The sequence below is a fragment of the Cynara cardunculus genome (assembly GCF_001531365.2).
Source record: "Cynara cardunculus var. scolymus isolate 2C chromosome LG 12, CcrdV1, whole genome shotgun sequence".
NCBI classification, from domain to species: Eukaryota; Viridiplantae; Streptophyta; class Magnoliopsida; order Asterales; family Asteraceae; genus Cynara; species Cynara cardunculus.
In genome coordinates, this window is record NC_037539.1 from 37,791,307 (window position 1) to 37,814,045 (window position 22,739).

At 35.5% G+C, this 22,739-nt stretch overlaps 1 protein-coding gene across 1 annotated transcript; it reads left to right on the forward strand.

The window, feature by feature from the left end:
* The first annotated feature begins 4,736 nt into the window (after positions 1-4,736).
* LOC112523894 (formin-like protein 3) lies at positions 4,737-22,624 on the forward strand. Its single transcript, XM_025133566.1, has 8 exons — positions 4,737-4,964; positions 5,714-5,914; positions 18,493-19,294; positions 19,599-19,740; positions 19,810-20,112; positions 20,577-20,779; positions 20,888-21,123; positions 21,499-22,624. Exons 1-8 carry the CDS (start codon positions 4,737-4,739, stop codon positions 22,342-22,344), a joined length of 2,961 nt encoding a protein of 986 aa, XP_024989334.1. The 3' UTR covers positions 22,345-22,624.
* The last annotated feature ends 115 nt before the right edge of the window (positions 22,625-22,739 follow it).

Genomic DNA, 22,739 nt, shown 5'->3' on the forward strand with positions numbered 1-22,739 from the left:
TGTATTGATCTTCTTTATCAATATATATTTTAAATTTGAAAATTGTGTTTGTATTCATCCCCCCCTTCTACAAACTGTTTAGTATTCTTGTAGACCCTTTTGGGACCAACAGGAGGTCACGAGGGTCGACGGTGTAGAATCGTGGATGATGTGAGGGTCGACCGGCTGTAGAATCGTGGAGTGTGAGGGACCGTCTGGCGTTTGTGGAGAGTGGAGACTGGAGTGTGGACGAGACGAAGTCTCCAAGAAGTCAACTAGCCAAGAAGAGTAGAAGACTAGGGATGGAGTCGATGGACATATCAATTACAAGCACAAGTCCATAAGTCCAACAAGCCGCACATATCAATTATAAGCCCAAATAATCAAAATGTTTAATATTTATATATATACCGGGTACGGGGCGGGTCGGGGGATACAATACCCGGCCCCGGCCCCGGCCCCAACCCCGGTTTGCCTCTACCGGGGATCCCCGGCCCCCGTACCCGTTTTAGCGGGGAATCCCCGTCCCCGTCCGGGTCGGGTGAACCGGGTTCCCCACCGGGTCGGGCCAAATCACCATCCCTAAATTTGTCAACAAGAATCGAGAGGGTACGATATAACACTTCAGCTATGAGTGGACATGCATACACACAAGAGTTGCTATATGGATCTAGTTTGCAATGTCAGGAGTTGATGCGTATGTGGTTCGGTTATATCGCACACCTTTAGACTAATGAAATGGACCACAAAGCAAGTATACAATACGGTCCAATATCGTCTTTCCAAGTAATAAAGTGGTACAAGTACCGGATTATCGTCCACGGAGATTGTAGCAAAAGTTAGATGAGAGTCCAATGAAAGAGATGATTTCAAATGATGAATTTGAAGACTTTTGTTTGGTGTTAAGGTGATTTAAAACAGATTACAGAATATATATAAGGATAGCAATGGTGTAAGACTTGTGGTGAGACCCAAACACAACTTCCAGCAGCCAATGCTATAGGAATGCTACAGCAAGCAGTGTTTCAAAACTTAGTTCCACCATCTATTTTGAAGGTATTTCTCTCGGACTTCACCATTGCACTATATTATAACTTTCCACCCATATCTTTATGTGGTGTCCGGACCAGGGATAGTGACAAGATGGTGTCTTCAAGATATATGGATAAACAAATATCTTTGTTAAAAATCACTCTCTCGAGTCGATTCCCATATCATTCGAGTTGGCATGTGTTATAGATAGTTCATCTTTGAATCTATCGCACTTTGACACTTTTAAAGAGTGACCAACCCGTCAGGAGTTAAGTTTGAAAGACATAAATGACAAGTCTCCTTGTCGGCAACTTTCTCAAGTCTACCTCTTATATCATTCAAGTTGACGTGCATTCAATGGTTTATCTCTAAGTCCATGGCACTTTAACACTTTCAAAGTGATCAATCCGTCAAGAAGTGTACTTGGTTTTATAAAAACTCGAATGAAACAATGGAACGTCGTTTATGAAAACACTTAGCTACTTTATTTTGGTTTGAAAATCTCACATTTCTGTCTCACACCCAAGCTATATAAACTTAGCTACTCATAACGGAAAGTAAATGACAAGTAAAGTAAATGACGGAAAGTAAAGACATAAATGTAACAAACGGAAAATAAATGACGAGAAAGTAAATGACGAGAAAGTAAATTGCGAGAAAGTAAATTGCGGAAATTAAATAACGGAATGTAAATGACAATAAACGTAAAGGAACATAAAGTATAGAACAAAAATTAAAAGACAAGAAAATTAAAGATGAAAAGCTAAAAATTAAGAACTTGTATTTCTTCAAAAGTTAACTACAAATCAGCCATGGAGAGAGAGCTGGTTTTAGAGTATGTTAGAATGTCTCTAAAAGTGAAACCCAAGCCCTCCTTTTATACACCAAAGAGTCACTAAAAGACAAAAGGACAAAACTTAGGGGCTAAGCTTCCTAAAACTAACTTTGAAGTACAATTAGAGGAACTAGATAGTACAATATTCCTAACAAGAGTTTTAATCCCAGATTCCAGCAATCTCCAGCTGTCTTCCACAAAGCTCAAAAAGGCAGCAGCTTAATCAATAAGTTCTCCAAAAAGTCGTGCATGTATCAGATCGCCGCTGCTCTAATGTTGTAGCATCATGCTGTTTAACAAAAAATCTCTATTAGCTTCTATCCTTAAGTTCCCACAAGTTAACCACAATTATTTAGCTCCATAATAACAGATGCATAAAGAAATTAATAAAAATGACTCAAAGTGGGAATGAAAGGAGACTAATTTAACTACTAAAACGTAAAACGAGTGCTTTATATGTTGAATTCTCAACATACATCACACCCCCAAACTTAAACCGTTGCTTGTCCCCAAGCAACCAAAAGCCAAACAAAAAGACTCAATTTGAACAAAAATGTATGACCAAGGCATTAAGTGCCCACCCAATGAGAGTTATACCAAACATGAAGTTCATAGCCTTTCATAAATCCAAGATGAGTCACTCAAAACCAAGTTTTTGTATGAACCATTGGCTAGCATTGCCCTTTTCTTTGTTAAGCTCACACACAATCACATTTTTAGAATCAATAGGGCTTATAGGGTTTACTCTCTTTGGCAATTCTTTTCTCTCATAGCCTTTTTCCTTCTATAATCCACATATAAAATTTTCAATTTTTGGGCACTTTGGCCTCTTTTGATTGGAGTGTGCACATAGCCCCTATGAGACTTTTGTTGTGCTTTTTCAAAACACATAGCCCCTATGGGACTTTTGTTGTGTTTTTCAAAGACCTTTTCTGATAAGGAGTTAAATTAGAGCTTTACTCTTTTGTATTGAACTTTTGTCCTTATATAACACTCATCCCCCAAACTTCAATACGACAATGTCCTCATTGGAGCTTTGTGGGGTATATGGTGTTTGAAAGGTGCAAGTAGCTATTAGGATCATAGAAAAAAAGGCCTATTTTATTTCCTAATGTAGATTATGTGATCAAAGTGTTTCCCAAAAAGAGGTTTGCTAGTTCTAGCAAGAACAAAATATCTTGAGTGAATGACAAGTAATCAACAGAATTATTGGGGCTATGATCCCATATGTAACAGTCCTCAAATCAAGTGATCATGCATAAAAATAATACTAAAAAGCTATAAAAACTGTCCCCGACTCAAAAGAAAGAAAATATGGAAGCTAAAGAAAGTGGTTTAAGCCTGAGCTGCAATCTCCTTCTTCAACTTCTCATTCTCTTTAAACAGACTCTTATTATCTACCTTGATGGCCTTCAGAATGTTTTCACGAAAGTTGATGTTCTCACCTGTTATGAGACTAAACAAAAGCACCAACCTTTCTACAAAAATGGAGCTGTTGTGATTAGTCGATGATAAATAATGTCTAATAAAGCTTATCCAAACATTCTTATCAGAGGACAAATTGGCAGTCTTAAAGGTTTTCAACATGAAATGAGTGTAAGGCTTCCAATCAGTCTCAGGCATTCCAAGGAAAGTCATGATCTCAACCAAATATGCGTCAGAGGCCGTGTGCAAGAGTGCATCATTCTCAGAATCTATGTGAAATGAGAGACCGAATAATTTATTTACGGCTTTGTCAAAAGTACACACCTTTCTTTGTGGCTCTATGTTTGTGTAGATTTGACGATTGAAGAATCATTTCATCAAAACCTTGTAAGATTATAAACAAAACATTCACAAGGGAATTAAAAAGTTAGAAAACAAATAAAGTCGGGTTTTTTATTTGTCAATCATCAACGGGATTGTCAAGAGTGTATAATGAAATCAATTTTCGTATACTTGCACCAACAATCTCCCCATTTTTATGACGACAAAACATGTGAGATGATATTACAAACCCGACAAAATATAACATCACAAATTATCCTCCTTTTGGCAATATCAAAAAGGCGAAAACACCCTCCCTCTTAAGTTATATTTTCAATATTTCAGTGCAACGATAAGATAAGACTAAGTCTGTTTAGTTATCGTTGAGCATATAATGTAACAGTTTAGAACTTAAGTCCTTTAAAGACAAATTCATACCAAAAGAAAACTTCAACGATGTCAAAGAAGTAGCTAAAGATAAAGATGGTCTATTCGTGATCTGAAAGAGCATTTAGTGATATCATGATTGTCCACCTCAAAATGTGAAATCTAAACAAGACTCAGCAATAGCTGAAGGAGTCCTCAACGACCCATCTCTATCTGAAGCAACTGTTCATGAGTGGCCAAAAGCCTGCCAAATATGATGAACAAATACAAGCATTCCAATCATCTATTGATACATGGATTGCACCTTCTGAGATGCATTTAATGCAATGTGTATAAATAGCTGAAAAAAGTCTTCTTCTCAGTCACGTTTTCTACATTTTCTAACTCTCTTCTCTTTCGATCTTACTTTTCTTATGCAATAATTTGTGATCTCAAGATTGTATAAATTAGGATTTTTCTTTATCTAGTTCCGCAACAATTTGTAAATTCCATATTGGTTTTTCGTTAATCATTTATAGAATTTTAAAAGTAAAATATTGTTTGTTTGTATTCATCCCCCCTATAAATTGTTCATACTTGTAGAACCCCTTTGGGGACAACAAGTGGTATCAAAGCGACGTTTCTCTTCCTTTTCATACTTCTTTAGCTATCTCTCAAAATGGCTATGCCCAACATAAATAACAACCATCATGATAACGACTCTCTTGCCAAACATTCATGATTCAACAGAGATAACTTTAGTCTGTAGAAGAATCGTATGTCTCTCTTTTTAGAATGTGTAGATCTTGAGGCCCCTTACTATATTGGTAATGGACCCTATGTTTCCTCAGTAACCATAGAAGTTATACCTGCCACTGCTACTACTATTGTCGTATCTCAAGAACATGTAGCAAAACAAGCTCACCAATGGACATATGATGACAGGAAGAAGGTGGCTATTGACACCAAAGCCAGAACTGTCATTGTTATGGCACTCCCTGATGAGGTATATCATTCTATTATGAACCTTAAAACTTCTAACGCCATGTGGGACACACTTTGTGTTCAATATGAAAGTACCACTAAAGTACAATAGACTAGAAAAATAAATTTGGCGAGGCAATATGAAATGTTCATATGTGGTAAAAAAAAATCTTTGTCTAAAGGACATCAAAGGTTTAACTGCCTATTAATTAACCTTAAAACAGGTGGATAATATTCTAACTCTGAGACTCTGAAAAATTCTTGGAATGTCAATCTGAAACCTGGGATACGTATTGTATGTATCTCAAGATATCAAAAGACCTTCAAAGTTTATCTTTTAGTGAGCAACCATGAGCAACCTCGACAGCTGAAAAAAGAATATCATCAGAGATTCAAAAGATTCCAAAAGCTCACATGTTGCTTTGATCTCTTCAGGGACTATCCAGTCAAATAGTCCCTCCACTTTTACTATCATTGAGTTTGATCCTTCTAACTCTGAGGACTTAACAGACGTTGATCTATCGAAATTTGACGAGTCACTGGCTCTTCTATCTAACATATTTAGAAGATTTTCTAGAAAGAAAAACTTTCGAAAGAAACCAACCTTTGGCTATCACTGACAAGCCAAAATCAACACCTGTTGATAAAGCTTCAATGATACGTTTTAACTGTGAATGAAAAGGACACTTTGTTAATGAGAACAGGTCGAAGAAAGTCTCAAAAACCTCCTCTTCCTTCAAATTTAAAGATGACAAGTATCTGAAATTGAAGGAGAAGTATAAGAAGATCAAAAACCACAATCGGAAAAGAAAAAGCATGATTGCTGAAGATCGTGACTGGACGGACTCTTCTAATGAATCCTCCTCCGACGAAGAAGATATGACCTATCTCTGTCTTATGGCCAAGATCAAAGAAGTTAAGGATGAGCCATCTGAAACTTCTTCCTCAACAAAATATTCTAGTACTTCTCAGGTACTAAATCTGAATGATTACTCTTTAACGGACGCTGATAGAAGTTCAGGTCTTGATTTACTGATTGTTGATCTCTATAACGCTTTGAATAACAAAATTAAAGTTGAAAAACTAAATGTTGATCTAACTAAACGGCTGAAAAAATGTCATATAAAAATCAAGGAGTTAACAAAAATATAAAACAATCTTAGAAATTAAGGGTGAGCAAAGGCGGGTCCCCGCCAAAATTCCTGGAACCGGAACCGGTTACACCCAGGGCTGTAAACGAACCAAACGAACACGAACGAAGGCTTGTTCATGTTTGTTCAATTAACTTAACCGAACAAACAAACGAACACGAACGGTAAACGAATGAAAATCTTTGTGTTCGTGTTCGTTCGTTTAGAAACCAAGTGTGTTCGTGTTCGTTTATGTTCGTTTGTTAACATGCTAAACGAACGTAAACAAACGAACATAAACGAACGTAAATAAATATTATTTGAATTCAAAATAAATAAACAAAAGATTATATATTAAATTTAGTATATAAACGAACGAATATAAATGAACGTAAACGAACGAACGAACGTTCACGAACATAAATGAACGAACATGACTCTTGTTCATGTTCGTTCGTTTAACTAAACGAACAAAAAAATTTGTTCATGTTCGTTCATTTATTAAATAAACGAACATAAAAGAACTTCCCACCGAACGGTTCGCGAACGGTACGCTAAATGTTCGGTTCGTTTATAGCCCTAGTTACACCAGTTCTTTATATTTGGTAACCAGTCTCAGAACCTCCGATTTTAGTTGCGATACCGGGTACCCGGTGTCTAATTTTTTTAAAAAGTTTATCATTTCATAGTATTAAAAAGTAATTATTAATCTATTTCAAAGCATCCACGTAAAATAAATACTACACACTGTGAAAACTAATCCGATGTAAAGAATAAATACTACAAAGCACCAATGTAAAGGAAACATTACTAATGAACAAAAAAAAAACCTACTGAATCAAACCTATGGTATCCATGAACAAAAAAACCTACTGAATCAAATCCATGGTATCCATGAACAATAAAACCTATCGTATCCATTAGGTTGTTGAGGATAATTTACTTATGAACAAAAAAACTTATTGTATCCATCAAGAACAGAAAAACAAAAGCAAATAAAAGGTAATAAAACCATAAGAATATGCTATTAAACAAATATAGGGTGTAACATGAAAGTAAAAAAGCAATACTGAAGAAATCGACAAACAAGCACAAACAATAGACATGGAGAAAAAATTGACTGCAAATTTGTTTCCTTGGAGAGAAATCGAGTGCAGACCCTTGCGAACAACTTGATGCACTATTTCCCTTCAACCTTTTGAAGGATTGAGCTTAGAAATCGATTTGGAGAAAAGACCATGAGATCGTGTTCGGTTTGGAGGAGAGATCAAGTGTTGGTGGTAAGTGACTAACTGTAACCCTAAAAGGTAAATTAATAATTTTAGTTTTAGCTTATTAAATATAATACAGGTACCCGTCGGTTCCGATTGTAGGTACCCAACGGTACCGTGCACACAGTCTTGGACTACTTTGTGAACCCCTCGCGCCCAAACTCTAGTGACATAGTGGCAGCCACAACAGTTATGTGGTGGTTTGTGAAACCCACCCCCAAACTTGGTCCATGTCGTTCATTTCCCGATTAACATCGCTATACTACCAATTCTTCGGCAATATCTCCACCATTATTGCAACAACTCCCTCCCTACCGAACTCCACTACCACCCCTTCATATGGTACACGTAGGGACGAAGACCCAAATAAGGGGTTTCTACATCTTTTTCCCATTTCTTTAATCTGATTGAAAGCTATGGTTAGTATAACACAAATGTTCAATCGGATTTTAAATTTTCTGGGGTTAGCGTTTAATTGATTTTGAAGGGAAGGGAGTGTTTATTTTTTTAAACTTTGTATCTTGGGTTTGTCTTGTGGATGGTATATTCGAAGACGGTTGTCCCAAAAATGCTTTTCGCTATATTCTTGAACTTTTGATCTTAAGATTTCCACGCTTCAAATAATTATTCAAAATTATGTGTGTTTTGCTTTTGTTGTGTTGATCATCTCTAACAAATGAACACACGTACGAATCCATTTACAAACACATGCATCAAAACCAGTTGTAATTTCTTCGATGAGAGTCAAACAAAGTGGGTACTGGAGATGGTCTTTTTTTGGGTGTTTCTCGACATAAGATGGTGGTGCAAACGGTTTCCTGGTGCTGCTCAGTCAAACAAAGGGGGTGCTACAGGCTGTTGGATATTTTTTAAAAACGTTTTAGATGTGATTTAGGTTGGGTGTTGATTTTGATTTGGGTTTTAGGTTTGATTTAGGTTGGGTTTTGATTTGGTTTTAATTTTGATTGCGGGTGAGTTTTATTTAGAAAGACCACTTTCAAAGCAAAATCGAAATCACAGGGACTATTATTATACATAGGAGTTATTTGTTTACCTCTTAATAGTTCTATTAAGAGTCAACATCTGAACCGTTAAGAGATAAATCTTGTTTGGTGTAAAAAAGTCTTTCTCTTAATGGTTCTAAAAGCCTCTGAATGATTTTGTATAATGAGTCTCCCTTAACCATATAGCGTCCTAATTCCATTGTATATAACTACCGAACAATTACATTTCATTTTACACTACATCATGAGAGTCTTTTAGTCATTCTGACCACTTAATCCTTTTACACCAAACAATTCAGCAATTGCCAAACAACCCCTTAATGAAGTTTAGGGACGCTATTCGTAGTTAGATGTAAACCAAAGGACCAAATTTGTAGTTTACTCTAAATTCAATTATCATCCGGTAACCACCTTACCTATCTGCCACGTCTCCCTCCGGAACCCAAAGAAGTTTCTGAACAACCAAAAATGTTCTGACGAACACAAAACCAAGGGTTTCTTGTTTCCTTTTCAAATCCTCCAAGCAATTATACAATAGTTTTACCTGCATTCTGATATTTTTTAAATTTGTGTGCACTCTCTGCTTGATCATTCAACAATTGAGGTTAGTTCTTTCTTCGATTTTGTAAAACAGATTCGTTTTCCAATTCTTATTGGGTTGGGTAGATCAACATTTTTGGTTAAGAATTTTATATAGCTTTTGAGTGTTCTTCTGGGTTTCTTATTCGATAGTGCATTCCAATATAAATTCACAAGAAATCTATGGTAGATTGGTGAAGTTTTGAATGTTGTGGGTTTTGTTTGTTTGAAGATTTCGTTATGAAACCAACATCACGAAAAAACCCCCAATTTTTTTTTTGGAAATTGAGGGTTTTGATTGGAGATTGCAGCTAAAACAATGTCATTTTCCTTCTACAAATTTGGAGACATTTTGATTCGTGTAAAGGGAAAAGGGATTGTTGGTTGAACTAGGGTATGGATTATAGGGATTTATGGTTAATATGGGGTGATTTTATGCAAAAAAATTAATGAAATGGGAAGGGTAGAATCATGGAACTGGAAAGTAGATTAAGAAGCCAATGGACGAGAGGAGCTTAGGTTATTTAGGTGTTCTCGTAGGCTTTTTTCTTGTGTCGATGCCAGGCTTTTGTGAAGGAAATCGCAGAATGCTAGATAAAGCTTTCTATAGCAATGGAATCCGTTGGCCGACTCATGATATGGACGAAAATACAGTATGGTTCTTCATTGCCTCTCTGATACGAATCTTTTCTTTGTGTTCATAATTGTGTTTTAACTTGGTTACATGAGTTATTTTTCAATATATGTTTCATGCTTTAAAGAATTTTGCACTACATAAATGATTCAATGCGTTAGCATTTTGATCTCATAGAGTTTTAATAGGTGAAAACATTATAAATAGTTAAGATTTTCTATTCTTTGGCCTTCTCTTGGTCCATTAAGTTAGATTGGGTTTTGAAGAATTGACTTGAATGCATTCTTTATTACTGGCCATCAGATATTGATGACGTTAGATTCAAGAGCAAGTCTTAGCCCTCAAATGCACCTTAGACGAGAGAGTTAGGTTAAGCGCTAAAGAAAGGTATGTTAAGCAAGTATGAGTGCAATGGTGGTCAAACAAGTTGGTTTATTATTGAGAAGTGAAAGTCCTGAACTCATATATAAACATGTTAGTTTATTATTAAGAAGTGAGAAGTACAAGACTAACCCCAACACATTAATTGATATCTACGCCATTATGTGTTCAACTAACAATCAAGACTCGAGAAAAGGAGAGAAGTGAAGAATTGATGATGAAAACAAAACTTACATACTTATAGTCGAGAGAAGATGAAGTTACAAACAAAAAAACTTAAGAAGACGATGCTTTGCTGGATTAAGAGATGAGGGAGAATAAGTAAATAGATGATACTTTGTTGAAATCCTGCGAGCAGTTCAACGCCAATTGACACCTTAACTTATTAGTGATATTACTAGAAGCTTGAAAATCCCTAATCCCAATAACAATTTTCACACCGCTATTTCAAGGCCAAAATGCACCCCGATTGCATCTTTTAGCGTCGCTATTCTCCACCACTAGTTTATGGTGCGATTCAGCTGAAGGCTGGAAGAACTATGGCATTGCGATTACCAACACACATCATTTCTTATATTGCAATAACCAATAAGGAGTCACATTAGTATATAAAAAGATATATTTTGACCAAACTTTGTATCACAAAATTGGTTTGATCTTAAAATCTTCAACTTTTGGTTCTTAAGTGCATTTAGGATACTTGTAAATTGCCACCCAAATATATTCAACATGGCTAAAGCTGGAGTGCAGTTATAACTTATTTGATTGAATGAATAACATACTCATAATTTAAGGAATAAGACTATATGAGTACATGATAAATTTTATGGCTTCCTTTTGCCAATAGAAAACTTGTATATGTATGTCCGTTACTTAATCCATGGATCTTTATAGTTAAGATGTCGCTTAGGGACATTCTCTTATCATTCACGGGGGAAACTGCAAATTTGTCCATCTTCTTTCCCCTGTTATATTCAACCCCTTTTGCTAGTTCTGGGAGAGTTTTGAAGCCACCAGTAGAAGTGATGCACTTGATTAGACAGGGAGTCGGGGACATATTTAACTTAGAGGTTGAGTGAGAGTGATTATATATATATATATATATATATATATATATCTATACTATATTATAAAGCATTTGACAAAAACTCTTAAAAACGATTTTTTATGCACAAAATACTGTTTATTGATGCATATTACTTAAAATATAAGATTACAAGTAAATTGTGCATAAGTACAACTTATTAAAGCTCCATATTTGAATTCGTCTAACTAACTGCAAATAAACATAATCAAATATTGGATAAACATCTCATTTTAAATATAAAAAATCTAAAATATAATTAGGATAATCATTGAAACTAACAGAATACTTGGTTATTATCTTTATAAAAAAAATATATTATTAAACCTAAATTAAATTTCTTTGTTACTAAACCTAAATTATCTATACTATATTATAAAGCATTTGACAAGAACTCTTAAAAACGATTTTTTRTGCACGAAGTACTGTTTATTGATGCATATCTATACTTACTATATTATAAATCATTTGACAAAAACTCTTAAAAACCACTTTTTATGCGCAAAGTACTGTTTATTAATGCATATTACTTAAAAAGTCAAGATTGCAAGTAGATTGTGCGTAAGTACAACTTATTAAAGCTCCATATCTGAATTCGTATAACTAACTGCAGATAAACATAATCAAATACAGGATAAACATCTCATTTTAAATATAAAAAATCTAAAATATAATTAGGATAATCATTGAGTTATAACAAAATACTTAATTATTATCTTTATAAAATGTTATATTATTAAACCAAAAATAAATTATTTCGTTATTAAACTTAAATTAAATTATAATAAAAAATAAATTAAAAAATTTACATAAAAAATGAKAACTTTTAAATAGTTGATTTTGATATTAACATTGATATATATTTTTTTTTCAAAATTTTATGATATTTTTAAATTTATATTTTATTTAAAAAAATCATTATTGCTTTCTTAAAAACACATAAAATCGTATTATAACATCGACAGAGACGAATAATAAAATAGAACATTAAAATCGAGATGTGTCTCGCTGCATTGCGCGATTACTCTTCTAGTATATATATATATTCTTGAATACATTTTTTTTAACTTTTTAAAATAATATCAAGGAAATGGAGTTATGACCACAGACTATTTTCAGAGTATAATGAAAACAACAAGGATGAATTCTAGACTTATCAAAGGTTAGGTCCCACTTTCAGATTTTTCATTGAAACTTAAAGGACCAAAATTATACTTGTTTTGCCTACATTTTGATTTTCTTCAAATCCTCCAATCAATTAATGCAGTATTTTTTCCTACATTTTGGTTTTTCATTTGTGTGCACTCTCTGCTTCAAAGCAGTCGAGGCCAATATTTTCTTCAAATTTATAAAACGAATTCATTTTCTCATTCTTCTTGGGTTAGATGGATCATTTGTTGTTGGGAATCTTTTTATAGATTTGGAGTGTTTTTCTGGGTTTTTGATTTGATAGTGTATTTCAATCTAAATTCATAAAGAAATCTCTTGGAAAGTTTGAATATTGTGGGTTTTGTTTGTTTGAAGATTGCATTACGAAATCAACATAACAAATTTTTATTTAGATATTAAAGGTTTTGATTGGAGATTGCAGTTAAAACAATGTCATTTTCCTTTTGCAAATTTGGTGACATTGGATACGTGTAAACACAAAAATGGATTGTTGGTTGAACCAAGGCATGGATTATAGGGAGTTATGGTTAATATGGGATGACTTTAGGCAAACAACATTTATGAAATGGGAAAGTTAGAACTATGGAACTAAAAAGTAGATTAAGAAGCCGATGGGCACGAGAAACTTAGGTTATTTAGGTGTTTTTGTAGCCTTTTTTTCTTGTGTCGGTGCCAGGATTTTGTGAAGGAAATTGGAAAAAAAAACATAGATAAAGCTTTATGTGGCAATGGAGTATGTTGGCCGGTTCATGATATGGACAAAATATAGTAACATTCTCCATTTCATATTTGTCTTTTAACTTTGTTACATGGGTTTATTTATGAATAGATCTTTCAAGCATGAAAGTTTTTTCATTCTATTCTATTTGGTAATATGTATTGATGACAAACAAATCTTAACTTCATTCTTTAAACAATTTCAAAGAAGTTAGCACTACATAAATGTTTCCGAGTGTCAGGATTTTGATCTTGTAGAGTTTTAACAGGTGAACACAATATAAGTACTTGAAATTTTTTATTTCTTTGTCTTCTCTTGCTCGTTAATCGAGACTTTTTCAAGAAATGATCTTGAATGTATCATTTGTTACTAAACCATCGAATATAGATGACGTTGGATTCAAGAGAGGGTCTTGGTCCTTGGATCCGCCATACACGTAAATTAAGCATTAAAGAGAGGCATGTTAAACAAGTATGAGTGTAAAAGCAATCAGAAATCCGTTGCTCACAAATTCATTGACCAATCTATATGACATTAAGAGGCGAACTTGAGCTCTAGTTCTATGAGGTGTCGTCAGGGCGAAGAGAACCCTTCATATATGGGATCTCTTTGGGTACATTTGGCTTGGGTAGTGTATCATAATAGATAGAATTGTAGTTTCATAAAGTTCACTAATTGGCGAACAATTGTTTATACCATTTCCTAAGGTGCTACAACAATCAAATATAAAATATACCATTTCCTAACAGATTGTGAACACCATGTAACTTAACAAGCATCACCAAGTAACCCCATTGTGATCACAAGTGAACACAATGTGAACATAAGAACACCAAAAACAAAAAAACTACAAATCACTAAAAACATTTTGTAAGAACTTAGATACATATTAAGACAAAATCGATAATCAAGTTTGAACACCCATCAAGCATCTCTAATGAATCCAAAACCAAAAATATATAGTATCACAATGTGAACCATTATTAAATATATTCTTTCAATTAAACATTACGACCACATATTTTTTACACATTGTGATCACCTTGTGAACACAATCTGACACAACGACACTAAGAACAAAACCAAAAAAACTAAAGATCCCTAAAACTATTGTGTAAGGACTTTGGATACACATTGTGATCACCTTGTGAACACAATGACACTAAGAACAAAAAACTAAAACAACAACTAAAGATCCCTAAAAGTATTGTGTAAGAACTTGGATACACATTGTGAACAATTAATTAATGTTTTATTTGAAAAGTTATGAATTTCTTATTTATGGAAGTTATAGATTTCCTATTTATGAGGAGAATGAATTAATTAAATGCATTTATGAGTTGATTAATTTATCTTTTATATTTATTTCATAAATAGCATAATTATCTCAAATGAGTGGGAGAGATCAAATGCAAACCAAATCATTTGAACAAACTGTACAAACCGTTGATTACATTATTTAATTTGATGAAATTGTTGAATTTGATGAAATTGTTTCATATGATTCTTTTCTTGATGAAAGTTTTTCATATATTTTTGTTTCTATGTAAAAATGAAATTGTTTCATGTATTTCTTATTTTGATGAAATTTGTTTTCTAAAATTAATACGGGGAATCTCATTGCTATTACTCAAACAAGCATGAAACGTATGCTTCCGCAATTTTTTCCATACCTCTGTGTAAATAACCCAATATTGGTTCATAGTCAATAACATCTATATCAAAAAAGCGTATTCGTAAAAATATTTGGAAAAGATAAGTGGATATAAGAAGTAGTGTTGTTGAGATCTATCTAGCCCTTTCATCTCGTACAGCTCAAGCAAAAACACCAAAATACTGGTTGGCCGCGGAAACGCTCGGATGTGATCAATTTTTCGTAGGGGTATTGAATAGTTACAGGTAAACGATTCGTGAAGATTATAATGTCCATAATCAACGCTCTGCACAATAAAAATGACTAATCAACCCTCATAATTTAAAAAATATGAAAAAAAGAAAAATTATGATTGGTTGAATGAGGTTTGTACGGTTTGTACAAATAGCTTGGTTTGCATTTGATCCCTCCCCTATATATAAGTGTGTGTGTGTGTGTGTGTGAATGTATGTATGTATGTGCATATATATATATATATATATATATATATGCGTGATTGCCAACATTGATCATTAAAGAACCGATAAGGGCTCACACTAGTGTATGAAATGAGACATTTTGATCGAACTTTTCATTAATAAAGTCAGTTTGATCCTTAAAGTTAGACCAACAATTGTAACTTATTTGATTCAATGAATATCATACTCATAATTCGATGAATAAGACTATAAGAGTACACGATAACGTTGTCTGATTCACTTTTGCTAATAAAAAACGGGTATATGTATGTTCATCACTCAATCCTTACGCCTTTAGTGTTAGTATGTGGCTTAGGGACATTCTCTAGTCATCTAGGGGAAACTGCAAATCCAGTAATGTTAATAAATTGCAATCGACGAAGGGTAGCGGTGAAACCGTTAGTTTTAGCCCATTCCATTGTGAAAAGAAAATTTCTATTGACCAATTTGTTAAAATCAGGAAACCATGGTGAACGAAAATCACCAAATGGCTTTTGGCCAATTGTACAGTTGTCTCTACAGGTCTTAGGTTGAGTTCGAGTCTTTTTACCAACATTAATGCATTAGGATTTTCTGAAAGCGACACACAAAAGTCCCAGATACCCTAAATGTGTTTAAATGACCCAACAACCAAAATGGAAAAACAAAACAGATCACAACGATATAGGTGTGTCATGAAAATAATGTAAAGTAAAGCAACAATGTAACGACATAAGCATAAACGAGGTTCCATGAACACATAACTGTATATGTCCTCCTATTGAAATGCCATATGAAGTATTATTTTCAACAAGTTGAAGGTTAGGAAGAAATTCTTATCAAAACAATTACAAACTCCAAATGTAAGAAACTAAACATAACTACATCAAATTTGGAGTCGGAAGCCACCAATGTGTTTGATCTTAGTGTAGAAATGATATTCGAACACCAAATAAGCCTTAAATATGATTTATCTCGTGAGTGTCTCTATGCTACTTGTGTAATCCACTTGAGGTAGCATAAGTAGGTTGCATGGTTCCATTTCATGTTTTCTCAGCAACATGAGATTGTTGCCTACGCTACAAAAAAAGTACCATAGCTCCCCATGTTGTATGTGACTCCCACAACTAGTTAAGGTTGCATAGCCTCCTGAAGTGTTAAGTGTCACCAAAATTTTATTCCACCTTGACACTTAACACACACGACTCCAAGATAGAATGACATTCAAACTGTTCACAGGCTAATATGTTTCGGCATTGCCATCATCCACTAATGATAGAGCCAACATGATGCTCAAAGAATCACATAAACAACACCTAAATAGGTCTTTATGAAAGTACTCATCCTCATTCTACAAAACAATATCCTGGACCATCGATTCGTCTGTAAATAAACAATCAAGCCTGAAGCCGTATATTGATCCTAGATCCTCCGTATGGAGTTCCTAACTCCTAAAATATGTGTAAGCAACATGTCCAACGTAGGAAATGCCCCAAACTTGACATCACACCTATTGAAACACTGAAGAATAACATAATTGGAGTCCACCCTGAGCCTAACCCAAATTGAAGTTGTACCCGATACTCAACCATGATATGGAACATGCCATAAAGATACGACTCTGAGCATGATGATACAAATACCATTACCCCACCAATGAGTCCCAAATATATAACAATGAGCATAACGAGTGAACTAGAACGCATATGTATTACCCCAAATCTTGATACCTCAGAAACGAGCAATGTAGTCATAATTGTAAGCAAACCAAGCAAAACCGGTGTGTACCTTTACTTTCACCAAATGTGGAAACTCCATTACCTCATAAAACAGTCCTAAACACACAAGTGTGAGTGTAACAAGCCAATTTGGCATCTCTTTTTGATGCTGCAAAATATCATATTGAACAAATTTTACCCTCAGCTGGACCCATTACTGAATTTTTTTCCCGAACATAGCTGATATGCGTCCTTATGGAACCAACACAAAATGACCCAAAGAGCCGAGCTCCAAACTGGTGCTACTGTCGTAAGTCCTAATACCCCCACCAACGTAATCCCAAGTGGTGAGTGGAACAGGCCTAAAAGAAAGCCAAATCAAGTCCGAGACACGTTCGAATGATCACTCCTATGGTTCAAACAAGTACCCAGAACGTGTTTAACAACACCACAAGATAGCCATAGACGCTTCCAAATGCAAAATCCATCAAATCTATCCAAGACTGCTGAACCTGTCGCTGCAGGCCTGCAGTATACAAACATGGCTCAAAGGCAATGCAAACTTCCAAAATCGAAAACCAATCGAGACCCAAAAGGATGCACACAAAATAAAACCCAACAAATGGCATTTCTCCAACTATACATCGAATGTCAGGGAAATGACCCAATGTGCGTCAAATGGGGTAACCCAAAATGGAGAATTGGTTGCGGCACTCCTACATGGCCTCGTCATTCACAACAAACAATGAAGTATCTACTATATCATGCTTCTTCAGCTTCAAACACTCATTTCACCCGATACTCGATTTCAGTCATTAGCTTTGAACAGCTTACCTCATGACCAACTCCTCAAATTGGGCTTTCACAAAGTGGAACACCCTCCATAGGTCTCAGACAACCCATCTCTCTTTGATGACAGACCGTGAGAACTAATGATATATCTTGCGAGTCTACGTTTACTCATCTCATTTTATTTCTTATAAATTCTTCATAAATACATGTCCTCGCACTAAAAAGGATGAGGTATCACACCTATAGATTAGTCTGTTGGCAAAACTAGTGTATAAGTCCAAAAGAATCAAGACCAGAATCATTACTAACTTCTTATTCTCGACCTGCAAATCAACAACATTCATCTCTGCATCACAAGATCCTCAAAATTAGTCATATGTTGATTGACGCTTGATCCCTCTTAAATCCTAAACGGAAAAAGGGTCTTCATCAAAATCAATCGCCTGGACAAAGACTTCGACCAAAAAAAGGTCTCGAGTTTTCTCCAAATACCTATAGCAATATTATCTAGGGTATACACATTCACATGATAACCATTGTACTCAAGTTTACCCCAACAAGATATTTCTTAGATCCCTTCTAAGCAACTAAACCTCTCTACTTCTAATTTGAAGAGTCTCCAAGTGTAGAAATGATATCCAACACCAAATGAACTTTAATACCCGATTTATTTCGTCAATCGCTCTATGATCGCATATGAAGGTTGCTCGGTTCCATTTTAGATGTATGTTATCTGGTGAAGTGAGCTTAGGTCATTACCCTAGGACGCACATCCCCTTTTTGTATGGTAATATGTCTAAGTTGCATAACCTCGTGAAATGTTGAGTGTCACCAAAATTTAACACAATGCATATGTTTCTTTTAGCATGATTAAAAGTTACAATGACTGAAATACCAATGACCGAGAGTTATGATCTTACCGTTGTTTCTATTCATATTTTTGCTAGATCTAATGAAAGTTTTGTCTTATTTCTACAGGTAGATCAAAATTTCGTGTTGCGTAGGAAGCAACTTGAAAAGATTATAGAAGCAATCAAGTATTTTAACCTTCATTTACCAAACCTCAAAAACTATAAAAGGAATTCTGATGTAGCATTGTTAAGAAAAAGGATTGCACGTAAAGCCATCACGGTTCAGCCTCCAAAACAGAAACAATCTTTTATACATTGCTTAAAGTCTAAAAGAATTTTGTCTAATGATACCAACATGGAAAGTTGGCAAGATTTTCTTCGTAGACCATCTAGTCATCATGGTCGAGTCCTCAAACCAAGGCGTCGACGGAGAAAGCGGCGGCGGAGGCGGAGGCGCCGCCAACCGCGTCCACTACCATTAGGCCCTGCACCAGTGCAATCACCAGCTCCATCTCAGAGGGCACCTTCTCCAACAACAACACCTAACGGGGCTCCATCGCCAGTATCTACTCCTAACAGGGCTCCATCTCCAACACAAACTCCTAATGGGGCCCCATCTCCAACATGGACTCCTAAAGGGTCCCCATCTCCGAAGCGTGGGCCCTTGCTTGAACCTTCTCCCAAGCTTTCACCTAAACCTTTACCTGATGTGGATCGTCTTCCACAGGAAAAAACAGAAAAGGCACCGATTTTGCCTCCAAAAGACGAAGACAATAGCAACGAGCGTAAGTTGCTAATTATTGCTGTAGCTTCAAGTACAGTCGCAGCATTTGCCATTCTCTTGTTGTTTGTAGTTTGCTTTTCTAGACTAAAGAAACGGAAAAAGGAACCTAATGATGGACGAAGGGATGGGAGGCTTTTTCCTATCGGTTAGTACTCAGCTACATACTTTCTATTGTTTGGATGTGCATTTTAATTTGATTATCGCAACTTAATTTGTTTAAGTGTTTGGGAAAAAAATCATTATGATTATGTCTGGTCAAAATATTTAGTTCTAAAAAATTGATTATTGAGATAATTGAATGTAAACTTATCTACCTATCCCTTACATTAATCAATCATTTATCTGATTTTAGTTCTTAAAGTCATACCAATCACTTTCAAAACACATATACAAACACTTCCTTAATGATATTCAAGTTACATCAGAATTTTCATAATATTTTTTTTCAGGATCTTCACAGAAATCCAAGAAAGTTGGAAGTACAAAAGATGTGATCCAAAATTTGCCAACCAGTGGTGCTTCCATGCCAGGAGGTCAAGTAGCAGGAGTTGGATCGTTACCACTTCCACCAGGAAAAACTGCTCCTCCACCATCATCACCATCACCGGCATCACCACTGGCATCACGACCATTGCCATCATCATCATCACCGCAACAAACACCACCACCATCACCACAATCACCACCACCACCACCACCACCACCACCTCCACTACCACCACATTCTGTCCCTGAAGCACCCCCACCCCCACCACCCCTAAAGGATGCTAATGTACCTAATCCTCCCAAAAACAAACCACCCCCACCTACTGGTTTACATCACCGGGGCCACTCTGGAGATGAAAATAACCAAGGGGATTCTGATGCCAATAAAACCAAGTTAAAGCCATTTTTCTGGGACAAGGTCAACACTAGTCCTACCCGATCAATGGTTTGGCATGACATCAAAGCCGGATCATTCCAGTAAGGTTCTAAACTATTAACTACAATTCTTTAGACAATTAAAATGCCTTAAAACTAAATTTTTTATTTGTGTAGTGACATACAGTTTAGTTACCAGTCATATATGAATCATCATACATGGGTTTTCATTCCAAACAAATTACTGTTCTTCTGTAAAAGAAACACTATACAAGAATGAAAGATTTTGAATAGAAAATGTCGATAGTGGTAGATTCAGAATTTTCAAGGACAATATGCACTATCGTAACAAAATCCTAAAAAATGGTTTAAATATTGATGACGTGGTTCTCTTTTTGGATTTTTATTTTCACTTCCAAAATTACTTGATCTTGTAAATAATAGTGTTTTTTTTTTGCCATTTTCATGATAATGATGAATAGTTTTGCAGCGAAAAACCAAGTAGGATGGTTGAAAAGGTTAATCCGTGTATTGTATGTATGCCAATCAGCTTTTTGGATGGACAGGTTCAATGAGGAGATGATGGAAAATCTATTTGGTTATGGTACGAGCAATCAAACTAAGAATGAGAGTGGAAAAACCACTCCAAACATAAACTCTCAACCCAAGTTGATTCAGCTTATTGAGCCCAAGAAAGCACAGAATTTGGCAATTCTTCTAAAAGCATGGAATGTAACAACGGAAGAAGTCATTGATGCCCTAAAGGAAGGTAATTGTGTATGTATATATATGTATGTATATATCTTCCTCTTTTGCATGCATTTATTTGTTAATCTTTATGACAATCAATTTCAATTGTTGATGTGAATATGATCAGGTAATGAACTTCCTGTAGAATTTATTTCAACTTTGTTGAAGATGGCACCAACCCAAGAAGAAGAGCTAAAACTTGGGTCATATAGTGGTGATGTTGCTCTTCTTGGCCCTTCCGAACGCTTCCTTAAAGTACTGGTTGATATCCCATTTCCGTTCAAACGTCTTGAATCTTTGTTATTTATGAGTTCCCTTCAGGAGGAATCCTCTTCTCTTAAAGAATCCTTTTCGATTTTAGAGGTAGAACTCACTTCCTCTTCCTTAGTAAAACGACTATTTTACCCTTTTTGCTTTATCTTTTTACAAGCATTTAGGACTCACCAGTTTGCCTAAAGGGTCCTTATTTACCATAACGACTGACTATTTTTACCCTTTTGGCATTTTGTTTACAAGCAGTGTCCTCTTCATCTTTGGATGTGTGACCTCCATTCACTTTTGGGAAGGTTTTTAAGCTCAAACTGACTATTTACCCATTCGTTTGTAACTTATTTTACAAACATGTGGGACTCAATCGTCAAGGAGAACTTAGGAATTTTGCATTAGTCAACTGTTTTTCAGTACATTCCCGTTGAGATTCTCTTGGTGATTCTAAAACTGTTCCAATGTAATTCACAGGTAGCTTGCACGACCCTCAGAAACAGTAGACTCTTTCATAAACTTCTAGAAGCAGTTCTTAAGACCGGCAACCGTATGAATGTTGGTACGTATCGTGGTGGGGCCCAGGCATTCAAACTCGACACGCTTTTGAAACTGTCTGACGTCAAAGGCACCGACGGCAAGACCACCCTCCTGTCTTTCGTGGTCCAAGAAATCATTCGGTCTGAAGGAACTAAAGTTGCCCGAAGAGAAATGGCAGCTAGTCAGAGTTCATCGGAAGATGATCAACAACAACAAACCAAAGAACCACCGGAATATTACCGGCGGCTCGGCCTTGAGGTCGTTTCCAAGTTAAGTGAGGAACTTGCGGATGTTAAAAAAGCCGCTGCCATCGATGGTGATGTCCTAACATCGACTGTTCTGAAGTTAGGACACATGTTACGTAAAATAACAGATTTCGTAAACAATGAGATGAAAACTGTGGAAGAAGAAACCGGGTTTCGGACGTTCCTCGTGGATTCGATAGATCATGCGGAAGCCGAGATCAGTTGGTTGTTGGAAGAGGAGAAGAGGATAATGGCGTTGGTGAAGAGCACAGGCGATTATTTCCATGGGAAGTCAAGAAAAGACGAGGGTTTGCACTTGTTTGTGGTTGTCCGTGATTTCTTGGTGCTTTTGGATAGTGTATGTAATGATATAAGAAAAACGACGGCCATTCAAGCAAGGCATAATCAATCGAACTCGACTGCAACGACTCCTGATGCATCACCGGGGCTAAAAGTTCGTCGGGATAAGCTATTTCCGTCTAATAAAGATGGTCCCTCGGGTTATTCGAGTTCGAGTGACGACAGCTTTTCGCCTTAGTTCTTGCTCTTAGTTCAAACAGAAAACGGGAAACCACATAAAATGAATCTGTTAACGAAGGTTACAGATTCGATCACGAAGAAGGAACTTAAAATACTTTAGCCGCGATCAGGTAGTTGAAGAGAAACAAATTCAAGAATATAGGGACCATATGTGAATAAAAAGAAAGTTGGATGCTTTACGAGTTCAAGAAGGTGGGGACTAGATTGGAATATCTTGAAGTTGAAGGTCTTAAATTGTAAATGTATAGAAGGGTGTATACTGTAAATTATGATTTTCGAATGTTAGTTTTTTGTTAGATTAGATTTTAATAATTCTTTTATTTCTTTTTCAAACTACAAATCGCTTTCATACACGTTTTCTTTTTCATTTTCGATGACGAATTATCGCGTCTG